Genomic DNA, 27,300 nt, shown 5'->3' with positions numbered 1-27,300 from the left:
TTTCAACTGTAAATTACAATATTCGTTTATACAATGTTCGTACAATGTAACAAAACAGCCTTTCATATTTTAAGGGCGTTGCCTAACAATATTCCTTTCTATACCAAAAGGTACTTCACCTAAAAGTTTTTCATTAGTGCTGTACCGTGTGCAACATAATATATTTTGCAATCGGATTACGTACATTTATTTGTTTAGGCAGAGTTATGTGCTATAAAGCTAGTCTTTAAACTAGCTATTGCGAAAAGTAACCTTGCTATATTAAACATTCAAGTCATAAATATTTTAATTTATTTACAATCTTTTTATGACATATTTGCTTACTTTTGTTGCAATATTTGGTAAGGTTTAACTATTAACAAATGCTTTAAAGCCTTTAAAATTTAAAGTTGCGCATTTTGTTGCAAAACATGCGATTGGAACAAGATTTAAAATATTATTACAACTATAGTTAAAAAAATTACTGTAAAAAGTTAGTTTATTGATTAATATGCCGCTAGTGTAATTTTTGTAATAGATTTCAATAAATCATGCATGATGACGTGTGTTTCCGCCTTGGCAAAATTGCGCAGAACGTTGTCATATGCAATATTATAACCACAGTTAATGTGTTAGGGTTTGTCAGCAATATGCTAAAATTAATTACTTGACTATTTTTGTAAGGTTATCGTATAAATAATTCAAATTAATATCAAAAATTAAAAATAGGTAAAATGGACATTTTAAATTATGTCGAAAATGTCCAACTATAAGTATATAATGTATTTCACCATAAATCACCAATGACAATAAACAGACTTGAGTAATTGAATCTTTCAAAAGAATTTTCGAGAACTAACAAAACAATTTCTTTTATTAGGATTCTTTGTTATATATAAAAAACAAGAATTTAAAAGTATTAAAACTTAGGAAGCAGTAAAAAAGTGGGGTTAAAAAGGAGGAACATTAATTTCACTGCATTTGTTTCGACAAAATAGGTTAAAAATGAATAATTTATTAAGTTTTAAAATCTTTTTTATTAGTGATCGATCAATTACTATGTACCTATAATTATTTAGAAAAAAATATCGGCAACAAAATTGATTTGTCAGCTACAAAATTAACAAAAGTGAATTATCGGAAAGCTACCGGCACCAAAATTAAAGGCAAGGCAACTGATGTGGACAAAATAATTTCAACTGTAGATAAAGCAATTTTTCTTAAAGAAACCATTACCTAAATTTAACACTGTGAGTAGTACCATATTTAAATTGAATTATGCTAACTTAATACATGTCAAATCAAACTAATTTATCTGTCGGCTGCTAACCTTTTAATTTAAAGTAGCCTTTTTAGCTGTTATATATACTATAAATTATTTACATAATAAATATTGACTCAACGTTTATTCCTATCTTTTAATTCTTCAAATAACAAAACAAAAACAATTGTTAAGCTCACCTTTTAATCCAAGTCAGAAAAATAACACATAAAGCTAATAAATCGACCATTGGTTCACAATTATTTAAAGTTTTTAATTAAAAAAGATGTATTAACGAAACTTGTTATTACTTTTACGCCAACACATATTTTACTGAATAAACTTAATAACATAGCTGTATTTATACTAACAACAGGCATTCTGCGCACGGTTGAAAACAAATCTTGTTACCTAGGAAGTGTACACAACTTGTGAGCGAAATTTCCAAACAAGTATTTTATCCAAGTAAGATATACATTTTAATTCTTAGGTTATTTAAAAGTTGTGTAAAAATATTAAACAACAAAAAAAAAATGTTACATACAAAAAAACTTTAATTGCTATTTTTTCTGGGCTTGTTGGGCAATTTCTGATTAAGTGCAACTTATTGAGATAAAAAAAAATAACGTAATTAACATAAACTAATTAAAGATTGCAAAGCAGTTTGTTTTTCAACATATTTTCTAAATAAGGCCTTAATAGACTGTTTGCTAGAAGGCAAAGCAAGGGGAAATAAATAACAAATTCAAAAACAAAAAAAATACAATGTCAGATTTATTTTTGATTTCTTATGTCGAAAAGTATTTTAAATTACACTACATATAATATATTGCAAAAATTATACTACATATAATATATTCCAACACGGTTAACTAATAGATTACGTGATACAGCCTACGTGATATAGATATCGGTGGAAACACGTGACTTGGGGTGTAAACTCGTTACTAGGAACAGATAACACTTAACGTAAACAAGAAAATGGCGTATTTGTTACATTGTGTGGAACTTTTAACTTGGCGTGCGCTGTTTATTTGGGATAACTTATTTGATTGTTAAAATTTGGAGGGTATTCTATTGTCGTAATATACTTTCTGCTAGGGAGTGGGATTCGTTTTGTTGGGTAGGAGCGGGCCTTTGTTTCTTTTTTGTTATTTCTCGGGTCAATAACTGCTACAAAGTAAAATATGGCGATCTAAATTTTGCTATTTTAATTATTGTTAAACAATCAAGCTGCGTTAAAATTTTTCTTCGATTTCTAGCGTCGGAAAATATTTATAAATGGCTTTAAATGTCAACGTTGGGTTAAATTATCGAACTTTTTTTAATAAGTTTACCTACTAACATAATTAACATTTGTGGCCTTTAAAAATAACAACACTTTATCCTGGGTATAATAGTAATGTGGAGATTGTTTAGGATAAATCCGCATAAGCTAACTTAAGTATTTAAGATTTCGCCCTCTCTTTTTTTGCTTTTCTTCATTTTCTTTTTCCTTTATTTTCCGTTTTCTTCATTTTCCGTTCCTTCATTTTCCGGTTCCTTCATTTTTCGTTCCTTCATTTTCCGATTCCTTTATTTTCCGTGGGTCCTACTAAAATACGCCCGGGGTAGGCCCGGGGGCCCGGGGTATTTGCGGAAGGCGCGGGGTCAGTCCAAGAGCTTTGGTGGTATTTATTTAAGTTTATAGGTGTTTATATAATGCCCGGGTTATTAATATAAATCCAGATCGGTTTATACGAGTTTTTATGCGGTCCGGGGGCGTTTAAATAAGGCGGTCCGGGGGCGTTTAAATACGGTCCGGGGCGTTTAAATAAAGTTTTTATGAGACTCGGGGTGATTAAATGAGGCCCATGGTGATTTATACGTGTTTTTATAAGGCCCGGGTGTTAAAATAAGCCCCGGGGTCTTTTATACAAAGCCCAACGCGTTTTATCGAGTTTATATGGGGCCCGGGGTGTTTGAATAAGGCTCGGGGTGTTTATGTACGGTCTAATATAAACACCCCGGGCCTCATATAAACTCGGTAAAATGCCTCGGGCCTCATATAAACACGCCCGGGCCCAACATAAACACCCCGGGCTTAATATAAACACCCCGGGCCTCATAAACTCGGTAAAACGCCTCGGGCCTCATATAAACACCCCGGGCCTCACATAAACTTGTATAAAACACCCCTGCCCTCATTTTAACACCCCGGGCCTCATAAAAACTCATATAAAAGACCTCGGGCCTCATTTAAACATCTCGGGCCTCATAAATTTGTATAAAACACCTCGGGCCTTATTTAAACACCCCGGGCCTTATTTAAACACCCCGGGCATCATAAAAACTCGTATAAAACACCCCGGGCCTTATTTAACACCCCGGGCATCATTTAAACACCCCGGACCTCATATAAACTTGTATAAAACAACCCGGGCCTCATTTAAATTTGCATAAAATACCTCGGGCTTAATATAAACATCCCGGACTTTATATAAACACCCCGGACCTCATATAAACTTGATAAAACGACCCGGGCCTTGTATAAAAGACCCCGCGCCACTTTTTAACACCCTGGGCCCCATAAAAACACGTATAAAACACCCCGGGACTTATTTAAACACTCCCGGGCTTCATATAAACTCGTATAAACCGATCTGAACTTATATTAATAGCCCGGGCCTCATATAAACACCATGGGACTTAAATAATTACCACCGAAGTTTTTGGACTCACCCCGGGTTTTCCGCGCATACCCCGGGAATACCCCGGGAATCCCGCGCGTACCCCGGGCTACCCCGGGCTACCCCGGGACCCCCGAGCCTCCCGGGCGTATTTTAGTAGGACCGTTTTTAAATATAAACAAATAAAATTTTCAGGGAACTTCTGAGGTATTTTCCCTGGTTTTTTTCGGAAAACCTTATAGACAGCAAAACGACATAACTTAGTCTTTTCAAGCTTTTTAAAACTTCAAAAAACTGCCAGTCGGGTCAATCCCCCTATTTCACCTTTTTTATTAAACTTACAGTTTTTTTTTATTGAACTTATTTTTTTATTAAACTTACAGTTTTAAATAGTTTTTGAAATATCTTTAATCAAGTGGCATAAAACAAAGGTAAATTTTTCTTTAAAATTTATAACAAAGGTAAAATAAATTTATAACAATGTTTTACACTATCTAATATTGTTTTCATTATAGATTTATGGATTCACAAGCAACAAATCAGGTAATTATTATAAATAAAAAGTATTAACCCTCTAAAAATATTATTTAAATTGCCCAAAATCCCCAAAATTTAATACGAATACCCATCGGTAGCGTGGTGTAGTAGTCATAACCAATGGCTTTACTACATGATGTCTTTAGTTCAATTCCCACTGCTCTTATTTTGTACCGCTCTTGAGTAATGCCCTATAGCAGTATATAAAGCCAACACCTGATTAGTTGTTTAAATTTTAGTGATACATACACCTTATTGCACCCTTAACTTTTAAAAAGTGCAAAACAGACAAAAATTTTGATTTTACTATAGTCTCAAAGCAGTGAGGAGACAACACCAAACAGTGGAAGTGGGGAACAAGGGACAAGGTCAACCTTAAATAGTATGAACCTTCACCAAGTTCCATTTGTAAGTTGTATTCTTTTTGTGTGAAACTTATGGCACTTGGGTTTTCTAATCTTAAGTTATTGATATTTCTAAATATAATTGATCCATTAAATTTGCTATAAAATAACAGCAGTTGAATTCAACTAAAATGTATTAGCAGGTAATAGTTATTTGATAATGGCATTTTAGTTCCTTAAAAAAGTTTTAAATTTAAATACTTTCGTAATAAGGTATTTCTCAAGTTTGGCCACAGGATGGCGGTTTCACTATTTACCACACAGGCTGCACAGGCTTAAAATGTGGAAATCGCATAGACTGTTTTTTTGTATTTAGGGCAACTAAGAGCATTTCCCAAAATGGGTTTGTGCTGGGGTTAATAAAAAGTGTCCCAGTGTCATTGTCGGTATAAGCATTTTTAAATTAAATGACAGTGTTTCAAAATAAACAGTCAAAACGTCCTCGGTGTGTGGTAAATAGTTACTTTCTATGTGGTCTTGTGCGGCCTTATGTGATCCTGTGTGGTAATTAGTGGGAGCCACAGAATGGTCTACAAAACATCTTTCTAGTGACATAAGATATGAAGTTTAATATTTTGTATTACAGTATACTTACTAACAATGGGTTTAAATATAACATTGAGAAGTCATTTTTTAAATACTTTCTTTTTAATCAATGACATTTATTTGATATTTAAATTTGATGGGGTAAATAATTTTTTTAAAATTTAGAATGAACATGAAAATCGATCTCCGGAAGCTTCAATGTTAACAGGGGATTTTCAAAATTTACAAGTTAGAAATTATTTATTTATTAAAAATTAACAGTAAAATAATAATATCTATTTTTTAACCAATAATATGTATAGGCTCACATGAAATACACGAACACGATATTTCAAAGACAAATCATGGAAATTAAAAATGCTCTACAAACTGTCAATCAAAAAACTGAAGCAGTAAACAGGGAATGTATTGTTAATAAAAACTCGACATCCAAGCTAGAAGCTAAGCAAGGTCCACTGCAGGTAAGTTTATTTAACTTGGTCAATTTTTAATTAAATGTTAAAGGTTTTTTTCATTTAAATATAAGAAAACATTATTATTTAAAACATTTTTTTTAGAAAATGATCGCATCACACACAGATAAACTACTTAACATCAGCAGAGAAAAAACTGAGTTTGAAAATTCTATAAAAAGTGGGGTTCAAGAAACAACCACTTCTGTTGAAGAAATAAAAAGAAAAGTTGAGGATCTGTTAAGAAGAGTTGTAGAACTTGAAAGAAAAGCTCAAAGTGGAAATTTTGGTGCAAGTAACACTTCTGGTGTTCCACCTGGAGCAGGTAAAATTTTTTCATTATTGTTTTTTGTATTTTAATTTTGTATTTTTTTTCATTTTTTGTAAATGTTTTAAGAAAACTTAGGACAACTTGTTGAAGATGTAGAACGACAATTAGCTCTCTATGATGTCAGAATTGCTGAGATGGACTTAAGATTTCAAGTAAAATTTTTTTAAATGTTTTTTAGAATTAGTTTGTTTTTAAAAATTAACTCTATTTTAAGTAAAACAAATTAAAATGTTTATTTTTGTAGGTTTTGGAATGCACAAGTTACAATGGTACAATGATCTGGAAGATCAAAGATTATCAAAGAAGAAAACGTGAAGCAATCAGTGGTCGATCTTTGTCGCTTTATTCTCAACCTTTCTACACAAGTAGATATGGATACAAAATGTGTGCCAGGATTTATCTTAATGGAGATGGAATGGGTAAAACAATAATATTCGAAGCTCTTTTTAAACAATTATTTAAATTAATAACATGAACAAAATTTTAATTAACTGTCATAATATAAATTTCCAAATATTAACTTGTTATTCTTTATTAAAATTGTTTTGCTAAAAGGTAACTTAAATATTGATAAAAAAATATTGTCCCAGTTAACCGTAACCCAAACTACCAGAGTTTATTTTGTGAAATAAAATTAATTTTGTAACAGGTAAAGGCACTCACATGTCTTTATTCTTTGTTGTAATGAAGGGAGAATACGACGCTCTTCTGCCATGGCCATTCAGACAAAAGGTAATGAAATATAATATAAAATTTAACAGCTAAACGATCTTGTTTAAAAGTGCTTTTAATAAAAAACAAAGTACTAGATTTAAAAAAAATAATCTTGGCATTTTTAGGTGACTTTGATGCTTATGGATCAGGCACCAGACCGCCGCCATCTCTCGGACACGTTCCGACCCGATCCTTCATCTTCTTCATTTAAAAAACCACAATCGGACATGAACATCGCTTCTGGTTGTCCTCTTTTTGTTGCTCATAATGTTGCTGATGGAAGTAGTTACGTTAAGGATGACACAATTTACATTAAAATTCAAGTTGAGATATCAGACTTGGAAAATATTTAGCGCATTTTATTGAAAATGTACATAGGGGGCATTTAATTTTCGTTAATTGTTTTAGCAAAACTGTATCACCGCATGCCCAAACTTTATAAGTAGACACATAGTCAAAAATATCACTTACAATATAAACAAAAATATTGCCACATATTGCATAACAACCGGCAGCATGGTGTAGTGGTAAGAAGACTTGCTACACCACACATGGTCGTGGGTTTAATCCCCATTGCTTTCATGCTGTAGCGCTCTTGAGTAACGCGCTCTTGAGTAACGCGCTATAACCGTTATAAACTTCTGTTGAGCCAGCTCTTAATCAACAGCATAATTATCAGGAAATTATAATCTATATAATATCCCAAACTGCCACAGGCAACTCAAGACTGGGTTGGAGTAACTAATGTTACTCTATGTTTAAGTCGCGCATTAGACTATCGAAGATAAAGATATGTACAAAACAAAAAGTAACAGTATAAACAAACTTGAGCTAGTTTTATTTTTTTTCTAAGATTCCTGTTTTTTTTGTCCCAAAAGGCCAATAAACAAAGAAAACGGTAATCAGATTTTCTATGTTTAAAGACTCCAAAAAATAAGAACCTGTTTAAAAAAATATATGTGCTTAAATTAAACCTTATTTCAAAAATAAAAAAAAGACCAATAAAATTGAAAAAAATGTTTTTATTTCGCACACCATATTACAAAATTCTGCAATCATTTTTTGTTATCTTGTAAGTTATATATTATTTCGATTGTACACACATTATTTCTAAGATTTGGAAATGACGTTCAACTTTTTACTTTAATTTTTTTATAGTGACCTAAATTTTTTCCTGTTATTTTTTGATTACCTGATAAGAAAGATAATGTTGTACAGTGTGTTAAGCCTATGTTGTATAGCTATGTGGTATTAATAGTGATAGTTATGTTTATTAAAAAAATTATATTCGATAAATTTGCGCCAATCCCGTTTTTAATTGTTTTCTTGATTTCCCCCATATTATTTCAATGTAAAGTTTTTTTGTGTTAAACATAGAAAGTAAATTTTGTTCACGGTAAAAGTTCTGGACTCGTTTTATAAATAACGTTTTAACTTGAAACTTACATTAAATTTTATTAGGTCAAGAATTCGAACTCGCTTCTTTACGTTTGGGTGAAGAAGAATTGCTCAACATAAACAGAGAAATAACAGTTTTTAAATTTCTTTTAAAGATTCTAACACTTTTATTGAGGAGTTAAATCAGGAATTTGAAGATCTGGGAAGAAAGTATTCAGGTTATTACTTTGGTGTGCAGCCAAAATATAGTAAAATTCGGAAAAAAAGTGTATTTTATATTATATTTTAAATTTTTAAAATTAATTACCAGAGGAAACTTAATTTTATTTTTACAGAGATTTCAACAACTGCTTTCAAAATTTTTTTTTTTTAGAAAACTCGAACCAACTTGTTGACGATAAAGGAAAACAATACCCTTTCTACAAAATCAAATTTGATAAATGGATATAAAATTCAAGTCAATTTATGTTTTAAAAAATGTAATATTTTAACAAGCTTTGGTATCAACCTAGTAAAAAAATTTACCGCAAAATATTTTTTTATAAAATTTTATTTTTAACAAGAAATAAAAGGTTCCTTATTCATAATTATGGTATTGAAATGTACAAGTTACAATGACACTATAATTTGGAGAATTAAAGATTAATAAAGAAGAAAACTTGAAGCAATAAATTGTCGATCTTTGTCGCTTTATTCTCAACATTTCTACACAAGTAGATATGGATATAAAATGTGTGCCGGGATTTATTTTAACTGGGTCAAAATGGGTAAAAATTCTACCAGGGAAAAATGTATTAAGTAAGTATTTTTTCCCTATATATAAAAAAACATTTTGAGTAACTACTACAGTCAGTACAAATTTCTGCTGAGCTAAAAACCAATCAGCAGGTTATTTATTGCGCACTTAAGGTAACAAATGTTAGCCAATGTTTGGCAAATTATTATCAAAATCACATTTTACTAAAAGTAGTATTTACTTTAAAAAATTTAAAAATACAATTACAAAAACACTTCTACTTTTTATTCCAAAAAAATTAGGGTAAGTCTTTAAAAATGTCGTTTTTTGTCAAATGTCGGTTTAAGCAAAATGGCATTCTGCCATTTTTTGGCAAAATGGCATTCTGCGGAAGTGATTGCACCATATTTTTTAATATTGCGAAATCGTGCTTTTAAGGGGGAATAACCGCGTGGTGGAGTTTTAAGAGAACCTTAAGGTGAAGTACCTTAAAAAACTTGTTTGAGTTTACTTCTTGTGAATACAAATTCGTTGCACAATAAAATAAATTTGAAGAACAGCTTTTAAAAACAGCCTATTACTAAAAACCATTAATTAATATCTAAATATATTTAGGGTTTTTTTTCTATAAAGAAATAAATGAATATTTATTTATTTAGGTTACTTTTCGTTAGATAATTTTAATTGTATTATTAAGTAAATATGAAAAACAAGATATTATTTTTAAATATACAGACAAATAATATATATGTCAGCACGATAACATATTTATTAAAAAAAATTCCACAATCAAGTCCATAAAATTGTGTGTCCTAAAGAACAAAAAAATGGCAAAAAGAAAAAAATTAAAGCAAGAAACTAAAAAAAATGGTTAATATAATTTTGATATATTACTAATAATAATTTTTTCTGTTGCTTGGTTTCTGTGTTTTCTGATTATGTGAATATGTGTTGCCACTCTAGGTAGCTTAAAGGCTATTAATTTTTTTTTGATTTTTGGAAAATGAATAATGATGTCTTTACACCAAATATATTTTTTCAAGTAATAGTGTATTGCTATTTTAAAAATTATTTATTAATTTTTAATAAGTTATAGTATTAGTATTTTTTATGGTTACCTGTTGTGCTAAATAACAGAATGGCAAGATATGTGTTAGTTTGCTAAAATAGTTTAGTAATAAATTAAACAATGCAAAACATTTCTTTTAATTTTTATTTAACACAATTATAGGTGTTCCTCTTTTGCCCAAACTGCAGACCTGTTTAAGTTAGCAACAACACATTTTATGGAGATGGTGACTGTTTCATAGAATTGTTCTTTGAAGGTAATGATTTTTTCTAGAATAAATTACTTTTTTCTGCTAAGTCAAACTTTACTTTTATTTTTTGTGGGGTTTTTAATTTATAAAACTAGTGTATCATTATTACAAAGGCTAACATAATAAAAGCTCAAAATTGGGTGCAATTTTTGTTACGTTATATTGTAGTATAAATTAAGAAAAATTTAATAAATGTTTGTAAGACGTATTAAAATTCACATATGTTGTCCTCATTCTATATAAAGTGTTTTTTTTTTAGTTTTAAATTAGCTAAACCATTATGTAGATGGTTATTTGTAATTTTATTTAATTTTTAGTATCTCGCTTTAATATTGTTGACTCATTGGGTGTTTTTGCGTTATTAAATGTTTCACCTTTTTAAAAAATTAAGGCGGGTTAATCCCCAAAGGGAAATACCCTGGTTTTTTTTGGTTTACCTCAGACAGGCTGTTAATTGTTAAGTCAGCTGCGTCATTGTAAAGTCAAAATTGAAAGAAAACTACAAACAAACAATTAATAAAGAAGATTAGTTTTACATAAACTTGTTTTAACAAATATTATACATATTTAGAGAAGCAGTTAGTTTATAAATCAGATGAATTTTTGTTTATTTTTTATTTAGTGAAATTATCACAATGTTTGCTAAGTTTATTATCAAAAATGTCGACAAACAATTACAAACTGCCCCAATTTTGTATTTTTTAAATTTGTTTATAAGCGACATGGTTTCTACAAGATTATACATTATTTTAAAGGCATGATTTATAACAAAGTTCGTAGTAAGAAGATTTATTTGATGTTTAAATCTTCACATAGAAAGTATAGTTAAACGAATTTTGAACACCACCCATATATAACAAAAAGTATGTATATAAAAATGATTTTTAACATTATTAGGAAATTAATAGGAACCATATTTATTGTGATTAAAATATGTCATTTATAAGAGGGCCGGTAACTAAGCAACCTGATCAAAAAGTTAAAAATTAATTTGAGTTGTGGGTAGACAATAAAATTTAGTATTGCAACTGTAGCAAAACTTACAATAAAATTTTAATGTTTAAATTCAAATTAAATGGGCTTTCAACATTTTTTTTAATTTTCCCGATCGGTAGGGTATGTCTACATTGTCTTTTTATTTGAACAGGGTATATAAGTGAGGCGATTCACTGTCGCGCTTGCAGTTATGTAAATTATTTGATGAGCAAGGTAGAATTGAACAGTAAACAACAAGATTAATTGAACAGGTGATAAAAAACAGCAGTTTATTGCTACATTTTAAGAATTACAAATAATACACAAACAAAAAATAGTAAAAAATCTTTTTTTATCAAAGTAGCAATATTTAAACTTTTTAACCTACAAATTTAACCTAAAACGGCGTGGCATCCCACATTAACATTTCTAGTGCTTTACTAGTAAACAATCTTTCTCCCAGTTTTAAAAGGGCGTAGTAAAACAGCTAGTAGTGTAAGTCTAATGTGGCATTAAGAAAATAGTGTCATATTTGAACTATTTTGAGCTATGTACTAGTTAAGTTAAAGATGTATTTTTTTGCACTCCTGGGTTTTTTAGCCTAGATTAATGTAGACATGCGACTTCTAACAAAACTTTTGGTTAAGCTACAGGTTTCTGCTTGTATTTATTTTCTATTATGCCGAAACATTTACAAAGACTGAAGCAGTTGTCCATGTAAACAGGGTAAGTGTAATAGCTACTACTAAACAGAAAGCATTATAAGTTTGCAACATAAAGAAAATAAGGTTATATTTGAACCTTGTGTCAGCTGGATAAAGGTATTATTATATAGCAAGTGTTTTAAAAGAATAAATAGAGGATAAACAACCAATTGTTTAAGGAAAGTAGCTGAACGAGTAGTTAAAAAAGAAAACAATTATTTTTGGGTTATAATTAGCCATTAAAATTTAAAAATTGTTGTTAATAATAATATAGAAAAACCAACAATATTAAAAAAATGTAAAGTTATATCGTCAGAACAAGAAGCTTTTTCTTGTTTACCTATTATAGCAACCAGACATAAAAGTCTATGCATAGCTTGTATAAAGCCATTAAATCATATTACATAAGGTATTGTCAAGAGTGGTATTTCAGACATAAACAAATAAATATAAAGTTAAGCCAGAAAAGTTAATAAGAAAATAATTTTTTAAAACCATTTTGGTTTGTTTAGTATGTATTATTAACCAAGACGATTACTGTATGGAAATTTAATCAAATATTGAGTTTATTATTTGCAGATATAAATTCAGGATTCGCACCAAGGCAAAAAGCATTTTAATTATTAAAAAAAATTTGTACTAACATCAGCTTATAGCCTTTGTTCATATATTAAGTTGCATATTTATTCAATTTAAGAACTTTTTTAAATTGCTACGGCTTCAAAATCCTTAAAACAGGAAGGAATTTAGTTACACAACTATATAAACATGATTGACAAGACTATTGTTTAAAAAAAGCATGTAGAAAAATTAGGATATGATACTTAGTAGCAAATTATTCAGAATTTTAAAAAGTACATATATTTAGAAAGCACATCAGTTAGGTAAGCACGTGTACAGACAACAATACGTTGTTGTCATTTAAGTTTTAGCTGTGTGTTGCAAAGAGTATAAATTTACCACCAAATTTTATACTAAAAAATTAATCAGGCGCTGTTTCGATTTTAATTTTTTTTATCTATTTTTTTCCTAGAGCATCTTTACCTAATTTAAGTTAGTTTAAAACAAATATGGGTTTTAACGATGGCGACATATACAGGGAAATGGCGACACAGGTTGTGTTTCCAAATTTGGAAAATCCACCAGAGCCCATTCCGTTTCGAGAAAATGACGGAAAATGGACCTACAAATTTCTTTTTGAAAAAATGAAAAACGTACTCGACGATAGAAAAATAAAAGATAAAAAAATTAAATTTAACCAGTACAAAAACTCCGAGGTTTACAACGTTGGGTTACTAAAAGGAACCGAACTAATAATGCTTTTAATTCATATTTTTAATAATGTCAAGATCTTCCAACCTGCGAATCGTTTCTTGTTCACTGTCGACGGAAAAACTATTAACTTTGCAGTTGGGGTTGTGTATGTTTGGCAGCTTTTGTTCTCTTCGTATGAATATGATGAAAACTCAGTTCATTTCTTGTACGAAAAGTTGTTTGATGATGCCACGTGTAAACGCAAAGCCAAAAACCAAGCGTTGAAAAATCTACCAGAAAAAGATTGGTACGATGAAACAACTTTGGACAGGCTTCGCTCTAAAAGTGCCGAGCTATTTTCAAAATTTCTCCAGGAAAAAATTGTCAACGTACCTGAAGACTATCGACATGCGTTTGCTGGTGTTGCAGTTCATATTGCTGAAACCCAAATTAGAAATAGAAATGGTTTTTTTAAAATACATCCCCCCATACATTTGCCCGTTGCTGCTTTTGTGAAAATTGCTATATTTGACGCAAAACGACCTCAAGTTCTGCAAAAAGGGTTCGGACTACATGATCAAAGTTTGGAAGATTTGGGTATCAAGTGTAGTAATGGAGTAGGAAAAAAACTGACACCTGGCGATATTTATAAACAAAAACGTTTAAATCGGCAAAAGGCAATGCTTCCAATTCTAACTCAGTAAGAATATTTTTATAGTTTATACTTTCAATACTAAAGGTGTAGCTGTATAGAGGTTTAAAAGATAAAGCTGTTCTTATTTTTTTTAGTAATCTTGGAGAAATAAACAAATCCAAATGCTATAACGAAAAAAAAGTTCAAGAGGAAATAAAAAAAGTTAAAGAGCTGTACAAAATCTAGCTACAAAATTATTGTAACATCCATATGGTGGCGCTATGGAGAAAAAAATTAAAAATTAAAAAAAATAATTTACAATTTCGTAAAAAAGGAATTATTCTTATATAATTTCAAGTTTTTAAAAATAAAACAAAATGATTTTAATTAGAAATGCATTTTAATATCAAATTTTTTTTTTTTTTTAAATCAAAATTATTGTGACTTAAAATTTTCTTACAATTTAGCGTCAAAATTTAAATTATTTTATGATCGTAAAACAAATATATTTTAGTGCAATTTTTTTTAAAATAATATATTGCAAGTTTCTAAAAAGTTTTATTTATTTAAAATAAAAATAATTTTATAATTAATTTTTAAATGTGCGTTTTTACTGTGTTTATATTTAAAACATGCTGATGTTACAATATATAAATGAGAAAGTTATCTTTATAATATTTCAATGCCTTACCTTACGTGACCTTAAAAAGTCTGGTGTTTAATTAATAATAAACGTCTCATAACATAGATAACAAAATAGCTACAAAATATCTACCTTTGCGGTATTTAAAATTTAGAAATATTAATAGAATAATGCTTTTTAACTTTGAAACTTTGAATGCTGTTATGCTGTTTTAAATGTTAGAAAAAAAAATAAGCTTAATTTTGCATTGCAAAAAAAATTTGCCAAATAGCAAAATTTGCAAATCCTAGTTTTAATTTAAAAATTTGTTTAAAAATGTTAGTATTTTACCTTAATTTCACAAAACTTTTTCATTTTTTTTGTCTTACTGTTATTGCGCAATTTTAAAAAACTGGTTAAAAAAGCGCGCCAATAATCCAAACCGGTTTAAACCAGCGCTTGCCAAACAGATCTTTGGAGGTGTTTTTTTTTTGTACGGTAATTTTCCATTAGCCCCCTTAAAACAGTTCATTTCAACTTCACGAATTCACGACGCCTTAACATTAAATTAAATGTTAAGTTGATGATTTATTTTTGCAAAATAGAATTATCGAAAATATGAGTCATAAGAACATAAACAAACCACACCTTTGTTTGCATTATTTTCATAAATTAATTGCCGCAAATAAAAACAGCAAGATTAAAAAATGAACCTTGGGTAAATATTGTTACATATTTAAATAATAGGAAATTTACATTTAACTTATTTCTATTTTTGATTGTGTATAAAAGGCAGTCAAAAAGCTAATTTGACACGTCACAAAACTATTTTGACACGTGACAGAATTTAAATTTTTTTAAAGTGAAAAAATTGGTTGCCTTGTGAGTTATTTTTTGAGAATAAATTTAGGTTACGTGACTAACAGCCAAGATGACTCACAATCACGTGACTGTCGACATGCTTATTTGCTACTGAAAGATTTTTTTTATGTAATAGGATGCTTTTTATTACAAACATTAAAATTAAAACAAATAAAAAAAAATTGTTGTTTAAGTGTTTTTAATTAAAAAAACAAATAATTATGTTACACAAAAAGCGTTATTTTTCTTTATATTAAAAGTGATAAAATTCAACTTTAACACGGTCAAAAAACTCTCATTGAGACATTTTTAAGACGTTTTTTTATCGGTTTATAATTTAACTGAATACAAATTTGTATTTTTGGTCACGTAAACAGCGTGGGAACAAAAATTTGTTAAATATAGCGTGCTAACCTTGCTTGTGGTTAGAACCTAACCTTGTCCGGGCAGCGCAGCATAATCATAAACAATTTTCGAAAAAAGTAATCTATATATTAAGTGGATAGGTACAAACTTAAAAACTAGAATATAAAAAAAATCAATTGTATATTAATATAAGGTAATTATTTATTTATTATTAACTGCGTGACATTGTTTAAGATTTATCTCCAAACATTGTGGGAAAGTCAAAAAAAAGTTTGTGTAAAACAGAAATTGGCTTTGAAAAATAATATGTCCACAAGTCTTATTGTATATTTACGATTTGTTTAAATCATGACATAACGACAAAGATTTTAAGTATACCATGACATAACACTAAACGGGTAACTTAAGTGTTTGGTTACGGTCTGTCAGATATAAAACGATTATTGAAGGCCTATTATAACAAAAAATTGGGAACTGTTGAAATATTTAAAAAATTGAATTGTTTAAATTAGTTTATCAGTAAGGTTCCTTTTTTATAAGTTAGGTTATTTTCCATCCAGGCACGAATAATATTTGCTCAAGTCATAAAAAACATATTAGGGAAACGCACCTTTTTTTGCACTTCGTAATTGCCGACAACTTAGCAAGTAATTAAAAAAAGCAAAGAATTTAAAAACAGTACCAAAAAAATTTATTATTGTATTAAAAATATTTAATTAAAAAAATATAGAAAATAAATATTGTTTTTAATATTGCTGCTTTTCGTTCCGTAATTTTTCAAATGGTTTTGCAAAATCAACGTCAGCCGCACAAACATGTTTTTTTTTGTTACCGGTTTAAATTTAATCTAGCCGAGACTGAATACGCCCCACTATTCAAAAAAATATCACTTTAAAAATAGAGGGTTTTTCGTTTACTGGTATATTAGTTCTGCGCGCTTGCAAATTTTTTGTAGTTAGTTAGAAAAGCGTTTACTGAGTAGAGGTTAAATTAGATTAGGGCTTGAAGTGTAGAAATAAGTGAAAGCTAGTTATAATATATAAATTTTTGTAGTTTTAGTTATTTAAAAATGTTTATACATTCTGATAGTTTTTTTTTTTTGTTTGAAAATTTTTATGTTTTAAAACTTTTGAATAAAAGCATACATCGTGAAATTTAAGATGAAATGGCCGGAATATTAAGCTATACTTCCGCCGAAAAGTTTTTTTTTTTTTCGATGCATTTAAAAATTTGTTTTTGGTAGTTGTATTGCTAAATTTGACATTTTAAAATGTTTTCTGTATACCTTTAATATAATGTTTATTAATTTAATTAAATTTTTTATTTTTATGATTAGTGAATACCTCGGTACTTTTATAGCGGTTTAACGGCCCGTTTGCTAATAACAAATTGACATAGGTTTTATGTATAGTATTCATTAGGTGTTTTTTCGCGTGCATATAATATATTATTTAAAATATATTTGTTCAAATTTTGCAGTCTGTTAAATTTTATTATTAACATGCAGACAATTGCGTTCATTTCATGTGTTTTTTAACGCTCGAATGGATCACAGCAACTTTATATTCTAGCACAGGATTAGTTATTTGGGGTTTTACCTCCATTGGAAAAAAAAACAGTCATTCTAAAAATACCTATTTTTTTTAAAAAAAAGATTGGGTATAACTCGAGTCTAATCCCTTTTAAAGCCTAAAAGCCTGACTGTTTCCATACAAGTTGTTGATATCAATAGACCAATATTGTGTTAAGGATGCGGCCACACTTTTTTGTGTCAAAGTTACGCTTAAGTATTTGATGACTTGCTTGAATTAAACTTTCTGTATGCTTTGTTACAGTTTGTACTTCACATAAGGAATGTTTTTTTAATAAATATAAAATCAATATAACTTAAACATTTTTTTAGTTTATTTTGTTTTAACTTTTTGATTTTTTTTTACAAACACCAGATGGTCCAAAAAGATCAAAAGGTGATTTGGAAAAAAATGAATTTGCAATCACTAAAAATTAATGTTTTAAAATAGCAATACTTAATATTTATTTTTTTACTCTTTTAGAAAAAGATTGCGTCTCATACAGACAAACTACTCAACATAAACAGGGACATGACAGCGTTCGAAAATTCTATAAAAAGTGGGGTTCAAGAAACAACTACTACCATGGAAGAATTAAAAAGAAAAGTTACAGATCTGGAAAGAAGGGTAGTAGAACTTGAAAGAAAAGCTCAAAGTGGAAATTTTGGTGCAAGTAACGCTTCTGGAGTACCACCTGGAGCAGGTAGTAATTTCACATCTAGTAATATTTTGTATTTATTTATTCAATTAAAGCAGAGTTGGTTAAGCTTGTAAGACTTTATTTTTAGAAAGATGTTAGGTACAATATTTGAAATTTCGAAAAAAAATTTTTTAGAAAACTTGGGTCAACTTGTTGAAGATGTTGAACGACAACTGGCACTTTATGATGTCAGAATTGCTGAGATAGATTTAAGATTTCAAGTAAATTATATTTTTGTTAATAAAATTGATATTTTTAACAAAAAAGCAACAATATGGTAGTATTTTTTCCGCCATTTTGTTTTTTTTAAAGATAACAATTTCAAAAAAAACAAATTTTTCAGTTTTTATTATTGAGAATTCATTTAGTTTTTATACAATTTTAGGTAATAATTATGCTTTGTTTTTTTAAAAATATTAATGTTTATTTTAAAAAGGTATTGGAATGCACAAGTTACAATGGTACAATGATCTGGAAGATCAAAGATTATCAAAGAAGAAAACGTGAAGCTATCAGTGGTCGATCATTGTCGCTTTATTCTCAACCTTTCTACACAAGTAGATATGGATATAAAATGTGTGCCAGGATTTATCTTAATGGAGATGGAATGGGTAAGTTACATAGTTTTTTTGGAATATAATATATTTAAAAAAAACATTTTTTTAACGTTAATATATTTTGTAACAGGTAAAGGCACTCACATGTCTTTATTCTTTGTTGTAATGAAGGGCGAGTACGACGCTCTTCTGCCATGGCCATTTAGACAAAAGGTAAGACAACTAATTTTTTATCAAAACTTGCAAGTACTATTCTTCACAAATTAAATGATGTAACAAACAATTTTACACATGTTTATATCTTCAAGTATTTAAAATACTTTAAAACATTGTGATTTTTTAATTTCTAAATTTTATAAAATTCAAGTTTTATTTAGTTCCTATGTTTCCACTGTAATTTTTTAAGTATGTTGTTTTATCTCTATGTCGAATATTGTTCTACCAAAAACATAAGCCTATTAAGGTTTATAACCCATTTATTGCAACCTAAAAATGTTTTCTATAAACTAAATGTAGTAAATTTGGCCATCAAAACTGTTTTATGCAAACCTTCATTTCCCAGAAGTACCAATTCTATAGCTTACTGGAATTTAAATTGTGAACTTTATTTTATTATGCAATTAGAAGTTTGCCAAAAATTTTCTTAAATCTATTTAGGCTTTTTAATATTATTTTTTTTGTGTTTAGCAATATTTTTTTCTGTACTTGTGTTTAAATGATATGTATGATTAAATAATATGCATAAATTTAATTGATATATTAAAGCGAATCAGAAACGAACAGTATGTATCACTTTTTAGAATGTTTTTATTGCGATTAAAACAACAGTTTAAATAGCGAGAAAAGAAGATACAAACAGTAATTAGCGCTTGTCTGGACCCTAGCAATTTACATGATTAAAATAGGTACGTTATTAAGGTCTTTAGGCAAGCGGCATTACAATTGTTTGTTTACATAGTAGTCACCGCTACACAGCTCCCCCCCCCCCCCCCCCAAAAAAAAAAACTATTAAATGTCGCTGCTACGGTGCAAATCGTTTAGGTGGTACAACTCGTCTTGTTGATCGTCTGGTTGGCCAGATGGAATCGTGCTTTTTGATATTGTTCGGTGTTGATCTTTCAATTGCTGGAAAGTTAACCTTCGGTGGTCGTTCACGTTGAGGAGGAACAGCAAGAGGAATTGGTTTTGTAATGTCAACAAACGCTGGTTTGAGCCGATCGACTGAAATAGTTTCTTTGCGTTGGCCAATTTCTATTTTAAAAGTCTTAGCACCACGTGATATAATTTTGTATGGCCCAGTGTAAGGAGGATGCAGTGCAGGCCGTTTACCGTCTTTTCGCACGAAAACGTAACCTTCCTTAAATAGTGAAGGTGGCAAAAATGTCTTTGGTGTTGAGTGCCAATAAGTTGTCATTGGGGCATGGTGATGTAATGCTTTACTTAGTTTGGATAAAAATGTGGGCATATCTTGGTTTTTAAAATTTTTGCTTGACTCACCAACGAAAATTCCTGGAACAGCAATTGTTTCGTCATAAACCAGTTCTGCAGAAGAATGTTTAAAGTCCTCTTTTGGGGCCGTTCTAATTCCCAACGAAACCCAGGGTAATTCGTCCACCCAGTTATTATCCAGAAGTCGTGCCATGAGAGCTGATTTCAAATGACGATGAAAACGTTCAACTAGCCCATTGGATTGTGGGTGAAAAGCTGTGGTGTGGTAAAGTTGCATTCCTAATATTTGAGATATTCCATGCCATAAAGAAGAGGTAAACTGCGAACCACGATCTGAAGTTATCTCTTCTGGAATACCAAAACGAGCAATCCATTGTGAGATAAAAGCGCGGGCCACCGTTACAGTTAAAATGTCTTCAATAGGAATGGCTTCTGGCCATCTAGTAAATCTGTCCACGATAGTGAGAATGTAACATTTTCCCTGCGACATAGGTAATGGTCCGACATGATCGATGTTAACATGCGAAAAACGTCGATTAGGCAAGCTGAATTTTGCGAGGGGCGATTTAGTGTGTTGATGTGTTTTAGCTTTTTAGCATGCCACACATTGTTTGGCCCACAATCCAACTTCCTTTTTAATACCGTGCCAAACAAACTTGCTGGATAAGATTTTTTGCGTTGTTCTAATAGAAGGATGAGATAATCCATGTATAATGGTAAACAATTTACGCCGCCACGGTAATGGAACAATGGGCCGAGGTACATCTGTTGAAATATCGCAAAGCATGGTTATACCATTTGGGCCGCATGGAACATCTTTCAGCTTTAAATTAGTAACGGCTGTTTTGTACGTAGTCATTTCAGGGTCGATAAGTTGTGCCTTTGCCATAGAGGCGTAGTCAATTTCTGTTTCTAATGTTTTTATTGCCGATATAGATGGTCGGGACAAGGTGTCGGCGACAAAATTATCTTTTCCTGAAATGTGTTGAACATCGGTTGTGAATTCTGAAATGTAAGAGAGATGTCGTTGTTGGCGAAATGACCAAGGATCCGAGAATTTTGCAAAAGCAAAAGTGAGGGGTTTATAATCGGTAAACACCGTAAAGTTTTTTCCCTCCAGGAAATAACGAAAATGGCGTACCGATAAATACAATGCTAATAACATAACTATCTATCAAAAACACTGTATTTTAATGCTGGAGAGCGTAGATGTCTACTAAAGAACGCTAGTTGCCTCCACGCGTTTTAATAAAACTGTTCCAGTACTGAGCATCACTTTTAGGGTGAAACAACATTGTAGCGTCTGCCAGTGCTTTTTTAGCTAACGTAAAGGCAGCCTGCAGACGTGGTGTCCACATCAGAATTTCTCTTTTTTGCTAATTGCCTCGTAGATAAGTCGCATTATATCGGAGGCTGAAGGCAGAAAGCGATGGTAGAAATTTATCATGCCTGCAAATTTTTGAAGCGCCTTTGTTGTAGTAGAAATTGGAAAATTTTGAATTGCATCGACTTTTTGCGAAAGTGGTAAAGCTCCTTTCTGAGTAACTAGATGGCCTAAAAAAATTATTTCCTTTTTCCCAAACTTGCATTTTGATATGTTAATAATTAAACCGTGGTTTTTTAAACAACGAAAAAGTTTTTGCAGATGTTGGATGTGGTCATTTTCATTAGCGCTTGCTACTAAGATATCATCAAGATAAACAAAAACAAAGTCGAGTGAACGACAAACATGGTTCATTAACCTTTGAAATGCTTGGGCAGAGTTCTTTAAACCAAAGGGCATTCGTAAAAATTCAAAAAGGCCAAAAGGAGTTATAACTGCAGTTTTTGAAATGTCGGATTGGTTAACAGGAACTTGGTGATAGCCTCGAACAAGATCAATCTTTGAAAAAATTTTAGCGCCAGCTATTGATGAAGAAAAATCTTGGATGTTTGGAATTGGATATCTGTCAGGAATGGTTATGTCATTTAAGCGACGGTAGTCGCCGCACGGTCTCCAGCCTCCATTTGATTTAGGTACCATATGTAGTGGAGATGACCATTGACTTGATGAACGTCGAATAATGCCCAAGTCTTTCATTTCTCGAAATTCCTTTCTGGCCAAAAGTAGTATGTCTGGGGGTAACCTACGGGCTCGAGAACGTCCTTTGGTGACAATAAAATGCTCAACGTTGTATTTGGTAGTTCTTGGCATAAACTGAGGGACCGTGATAGCCGGAAATTCTGCAAGTAATTTTCCATAACGGTCTTTAGCTAGTGAAATAGCTTCTATTTTAGGCGCAACGTTATATTTATAAGGTCTTATGCGTGTACTAGAGAAATCCACAGCGTGCACTAAACGGTGGTGCTTGACATCGACTAGCAAAGAATGGGCTCTAAGAAAGTCTGCTCCTAGGATTGAACAGGAAACATCTGCTATGACAAAAGTTCAGGAATATCGTATGGGTTTTATGTTGAGCTGCAGTGTTTTGCGACCATACGTTTTGATAACGTTACTGTTGGCCGCCAATAAATGTTTGCCGGTCTGGTTGTGGCGTCTCTCACGGCTGGTAGGAGGCATAACGCTAATTTCAGCACCAGTATCAACAAAAAAATTTTTTGCAGAAATTTTGTCTCAAACGAAATACAGACCGCCAACCGCCATTGGATCGTTACCCTGAAAGCGTATACAAGGTGGTACGCATTTGCGTGCATTTTTACCAAAACAAGTATGGTAAAAACATTCTTTGGGTCTAGAAACTTGCTTTTGATAAAGGGCTTTTGTTGACTGTAATTTAGATATGGTTGAGTAAAATGGCCCACGTTCTTTTGCTAACCAAAGAATGTCCGCGCGTAATGCCATCTGCCGCATGTCCATAAACTCTACGTTGCTGAGAGCTACTCAAATATCTTCCGGCATGTGCTGAAGAAATATATGTTTGAATAAAAAGCAGGGTTTGTGACCACTCATTAAAGTCAACATATCATCCATTAAACATGACGGTTTACGATCACCCAAATCTTGCATATTTAGAATCATCGCTGCGTGTTCTTGTGAAGAAAGTCCAAAGGTCGAAATCAAGCGTTCTTTAAGGGCGATGTACTTTCCTTCTGTCGGCGGATTTTTCATGAAATCAGGGATCCGTTGTGCAGTGGTTTGATCTAGAGCAGAGATTACGTGACAATATTTTGTCGTGTCTGTTGTGATGCCTCTAATTGTAAATTGTGCCTCGGCCTGTTGAAACCATACTAGTGGTTGAGCAGTCCAAAACGTCGGCAATTTTATTGTCACCGTATTTTGTTGTTGTGGTTCTTTGTTTTCTGAACTTTTCATATTTGTTATTTACTTCAAAATTTCGTTTTGAAACGTCGGGGTCACCAATAAAGTGAATCAGAAACGAACAGTATGTATCACTTTTTAGAATGTTTTTATTGCGATTAAAACAACAGTTTAAATAGCGAGAAAAGAAGATACAAACAGTAATTAGCGCTTGTCTGGACCCTAGCAATTTACATGATTAAAATAGGTACGTTATTAAGGTCTTTAAGCAAGCGGCATTATAATTGTTTGTTTACATAGTAGCCACCGCTACAATATAATATATGTTTTACAACCGTTCGATTATTTTTGCTTTAAATATGATCTTTAATAAATACATTCCAAAAAAATAAATCAATAATAATGTAGAAGTAACAAAATATAACTAGATTTATTTGATAATAAAATATGGTTCGAAATTATTTGATTATTTTTAACATGAATTTTTATAAATAAAAAAAGATATGCATAAACATTAACTAAGAATATTACATATCTTCGAATAAACAAACAAGCATTTATATATACTATACACACAAAAACTAATATTTAACGCAGTTTTAAGTTGTTTATATTAGGATATAGATTATACCAATTTTTAAATTCCTAAAATTGATTTTTGATTTAAATTAAATAAACAAGCATTTAAATATGATAAACAATTGAAACTTATTTTTCAAATATGTTTTTTAACTACTTATATTTTAAAATACATCATACCAAATTTTTAATGCTTAATATCGGACTTTAACTTTTAATTAACAAACAAGCATTTAAATATAATAAACAAACAAGAATTAATTTTTATTTCATTTTCAAGTTATAAATATTATAACATATAACTGACCAAAATTTAAAAACCTAATAACAATTATTAAATTTAAATAAACAAACACCTATTTATTAGTAATTAGTGTCAAAAATTAAAATTTTAATTTATTTTGAGTTATTAATATCATAATATACAATTGACAAAAATTTAAAAAATTAACAACAACCTTTAAATTTAAATAAACAAACACCTATTTATTAGTATTTAGTGATTAAAAATTAAAATTTTAATTCAGTTTTGAGTTACTAATATCATGATATACAATTGACCAAGATTTGAAAAATTAATAACAACCTTTAAATTTTAATAAAGAAACACCCTTTAATTAGTAATTAGTGACAAAAATTAAAATTTTAATTCATTTTTGAGTTACTGATATCATGATATACAATTGACCAAGATTTAAAAAATAAATAACAAACTTTAAATTTTAATAAATAAACACTTATTAATTAGTAATTAGTGATAATTAAATGTTGTAAATAGGAGAATGAAAACATAATCTGATAATAAACAACATACTAAAATTTCAGATTTTTAAATTCTAAGGAACTAAAGATATCTTCTTTCAAAATTGGGACTAGAAAGAATAAAAATAATAATAAAAACTAGATTTATTTGATAAATAAAATATGGTTCGAAATTATTTGATTATTTTTAACATAAAATTTTATAAATAAAAAATATATGCATAAACATTAACTAAGAATATTACATAACTTTGATTTTTAATTAACAAACTAGCATTTAATATAACAAACAAACAAGAATAATTTTTAACTATCTTCAAATTATAAATATAATAAGATATAACCGACCAAAATTTAAAAACCCAATATCAATCTTTAAATTTGAATAAACAAACACCCATTAATTAGTAATTAGTGATGAAAATTTTAATTTTAATTCATTTTTAAGCTAGTAATATCATGATATACAATTAACCAAGATTTGAAAAGTTAATAACAACCCTTAAATTTTAATAAACAAACACCTATTAATTAGTAACTAAATTTTTAAATAGTTTAGACCACTTAAAAAACGTTTAAATGACTTATTATAGACCACAGGTATCTTTTTTACAAAAAGGACAATTTTTTTTGATTTCAGACCATTTTAGCAAAACATCAATGCTATATATACCCTTGTAGAGAATGTCGAAAATTTCTGTTTTGGGAGGAATAAATAAATCACTAAAATTTGTTAAAAAATTAATTTTTAAGATGTTTAGATGACTTACAATAGATTAAACGTGTTTTTTTTAAAAAGTATCAAAATTTCTTTTTTTTTAATTTTAGTTTTTAGTTTTTTTAACCGCAAACTGTACAAGAGTTGTTTTTTTTATTTTTTTAAAATTTTTTTATAGAAACTTGATTTTTTAAAGTTTTAGATTACTTTAAACCTGTTAAGATGATTTATTATAGACCACTAGTGCCGATTTTTCAAAAAATAAAAAAATATTTTATTTATTTTAGGTCAATTTAGCAAAAACATCAAGGCTACACCCTTGCAGAAAATGCCGAAAATCGCTGTTTTGGAAGGAAAAATATATTGCCGAAATTTGTTAAAAAATTAATTTTAACATGCTTAGATGACATACAATAAATTAAACGTGTTTTGAAAAATGTGTTTAAATTTTTTTTAATTTTTGTTTTATGTTTTGTTTTTTACCGCAAGCTGATGCACCAGAGTCGTTTTTTTGCATTTTTTATTTTTTTATGAAAACATGATTTTAAAAGATTAGATTACTTCAAATACGTTTAAATGACTTATTACAGACCACTAGTGCCTTTTTTTGCAAAAAATAACAAAATCATTTTTTTTGATTTTAGGCCAATTTAGCAAAACCACCAAGGCTATATACCCTATGTTTTTGGGTACTAATAAATGTCAAGTGGGGTCAACATAAAAAAATGTAACTTAATTTTTTTTTTAATTTCACTTTTGTCTCACTTAAAATTTTTGCAAATTTTTTTTTCAGGTATGTTAGTTAGGCCAATGCGCATCTAATAAAACGCTAAATTTAAAGTTTAAAATATGGCAAAACTTGGTAAATGTGTCATAACTTTATTAAATTTTATTTAGTTCCTAAAAATAGTTAAAATTATTAAAAATTTTAGATTTTAAATTTAACTATTTTAAAGCAACCCCATTAGCCTAATAAGCGTTTCGCATTGATCTAAGTAACATTTCTTGATCTAAGTAACATTCGCATTTTTTGATTTTTTTTTTTCGCATTTTTTTTTTGAAGTAACATTCGCATTTCTTGATCTAAGTAACATTCGCAAATCAATTAGTTTTGTTTTAGTTGTTTATTCTTGATATGGAAAAGTCGAATGCGCGACTTAATATAATATTTGTTAACTTAAGTTGCCTGTGACAGTTTGGGATATTATAGTTTATAATTGCCTGATACTTAATTTGCTGATTAACTGTTGGCTTATCAGTATATATTTTTTTATAGCGCCCTACTCAGGGCAGCAGCTTTGTTTACTTTATTACTTTATCCTCTTTCTTTTTAAATGTGTAATCTGTAGCGCCCTCAAGTAAGGCGTTTTTAACGGTACAAATTTTAAACCCCATTTACCAGATCATTTTTTGAGCATTTATCAGTTTATATATATTTAAGGCAACAAATGTTATTTTTTTTAGAATAAATATGTAAAAAAAGAGTTTTTCAAGTTGGTTTTGACAAGTTACAAATTTGCTCGTTTTTTGTGAAAATATTAATTAATTTAAAATATACACAAGTAATTACGCTTTGCATTTTTTACCTTCGTTATAACAAGAAATCAAAAATGAATATACCAAAATGAAATCACATTTCCTGGAAGTGTTATTTAACCGAAAAATAATTTTATAATGAAATTTACTAAAAACGGTCTTCATATTCTCCCCAAAATAGTATCAAGTGTTACTTCAAATAAAATGTCATTTTTGGTAAAATGTAGGTTTTAGTAAAATGGTATTCGGCCATTTTCATTTTTGGTAATATTGCGAAATTCTGAAATCCTTTATAGGGGAACCACCATGTGGTATAATTATAACAAAACTTTTTTAGGTGGAGTACCTTGAAAACTTTACCTTGAAAATTTTTTGAGATGGGGTACCTATAAAAATTCATCTAGGTT

The 27,300-nt window shown here is 29.7% G+C and overlaps 3 protein-coding genes across 4 annotated transcripts; all 3 read left to right on the top strand.

Annotated features, from left to right (window-relative positions):
• The first annotated feature begins 857 nt into the window (after positions 1–857).
• LOC145752374 (TNF receptor-associated factor 5-like) lies at positions 858–8,999 on the top strand. Of its 2 annotated transcripts, XM_082568649.1 has the most exons (13): positions 858–977; positions 1,059–1,229; positions 1,617–1,705; positions 4,425–4,452; positions 4,759–4,854; positions 5,562–5,624; positions 5,699–5,857; positions 5,954–6,173; positions 6,246–6,331; positions 6,424–6,598; positions 6,829–6,911; positions 7,019–8,509; positions 8,665–8,999. In XM_082568649.1, exons 4-12 carry the CDS (start codon positions 4,429–4,431, stop codon positions 7,244–7,246), a joined length of 1,134 nt encoding a protein of 377 aa, XP_082424775.1. In that variant the 5' UTR covers positions 858–977; positions 1,059–1,229; positions 1,617–1,705; positions 4,425–4,428; the 3' UTR covers positions 7,247–8,509; positions 8,665–8,999. The 2 variants fall into 2 exon arrangements, with proteins under 2 accessions (XP_082424775.1, XP_082424777.1); XM_082568651.1 differs by lacking the exons at positions 858–977; positions 1,059–1,229; positions 1,617–1,705 and adding an exon at positions 3,322–4,340.
• Positions 9,000–9,690: 691 nt separating this feature from the next.
• Positions 9,691–26,063, top strand: LOC145753224 (TNF receptor-associated factor 3-like). Its single transcript, XM_082569621.1, has 7 exons — positions 9,691–9,897; positions 10,259–10,352; positions 17,817–18,036; positions 18,169–18,254; positions 18,470–18,644; positions 18,721–18,803; positions 25,645–26,063. Exons 3-7 carry the CDS (start codon positions 17,865–17,867, stop codon positions 25,735–25,737), a joined length of 609 nt encoding a protein of 202 aa, XP_082425747.1. The 5' UTR covers positions 9,691–9,897; positions 10,259–10,352; positions 17,817–17,864; the 3' UTR covers positions 25,738–26,063.
• Positions 10,401–14,395, top strand: LOC145753222 (uncharacterized). The gene is made up of 2 exons (XM_082569619.1): positions 10,401–13,979; positions 14,069–14,395. Exons 1-2 carry the CDS (start codon positions 13,096–13,098, stop codon positions 14,157–14,159), a joined length of 975 nt encoding a protein of 324 aa, XP_082425745.1. The 5' UTR covers positions 10,401–13,095; the 3' UTR covers positions 14,160–14,395.
• Positions 26,064–27,300: the final 1,237 nt, after the last annotated feature.

This window comes from Corella eumyota, chromosome 5 (assembly GCF_963082875.1).
Source record: "Corella eumyota chromosome 5, kaCorEumy4.1, whole genome shotgun sequence".
NCBI lineage: Eukaryota > Metazoa > Chordata > Ascidiacea > Phlebobranchia > Corellidae > Corella > Corella eumyota.
The sequence above is the reverse complement of the archived record's forward strand: the minus strand, read 5'-3'. Positions and strand labels throughout refer to the sequence as shown.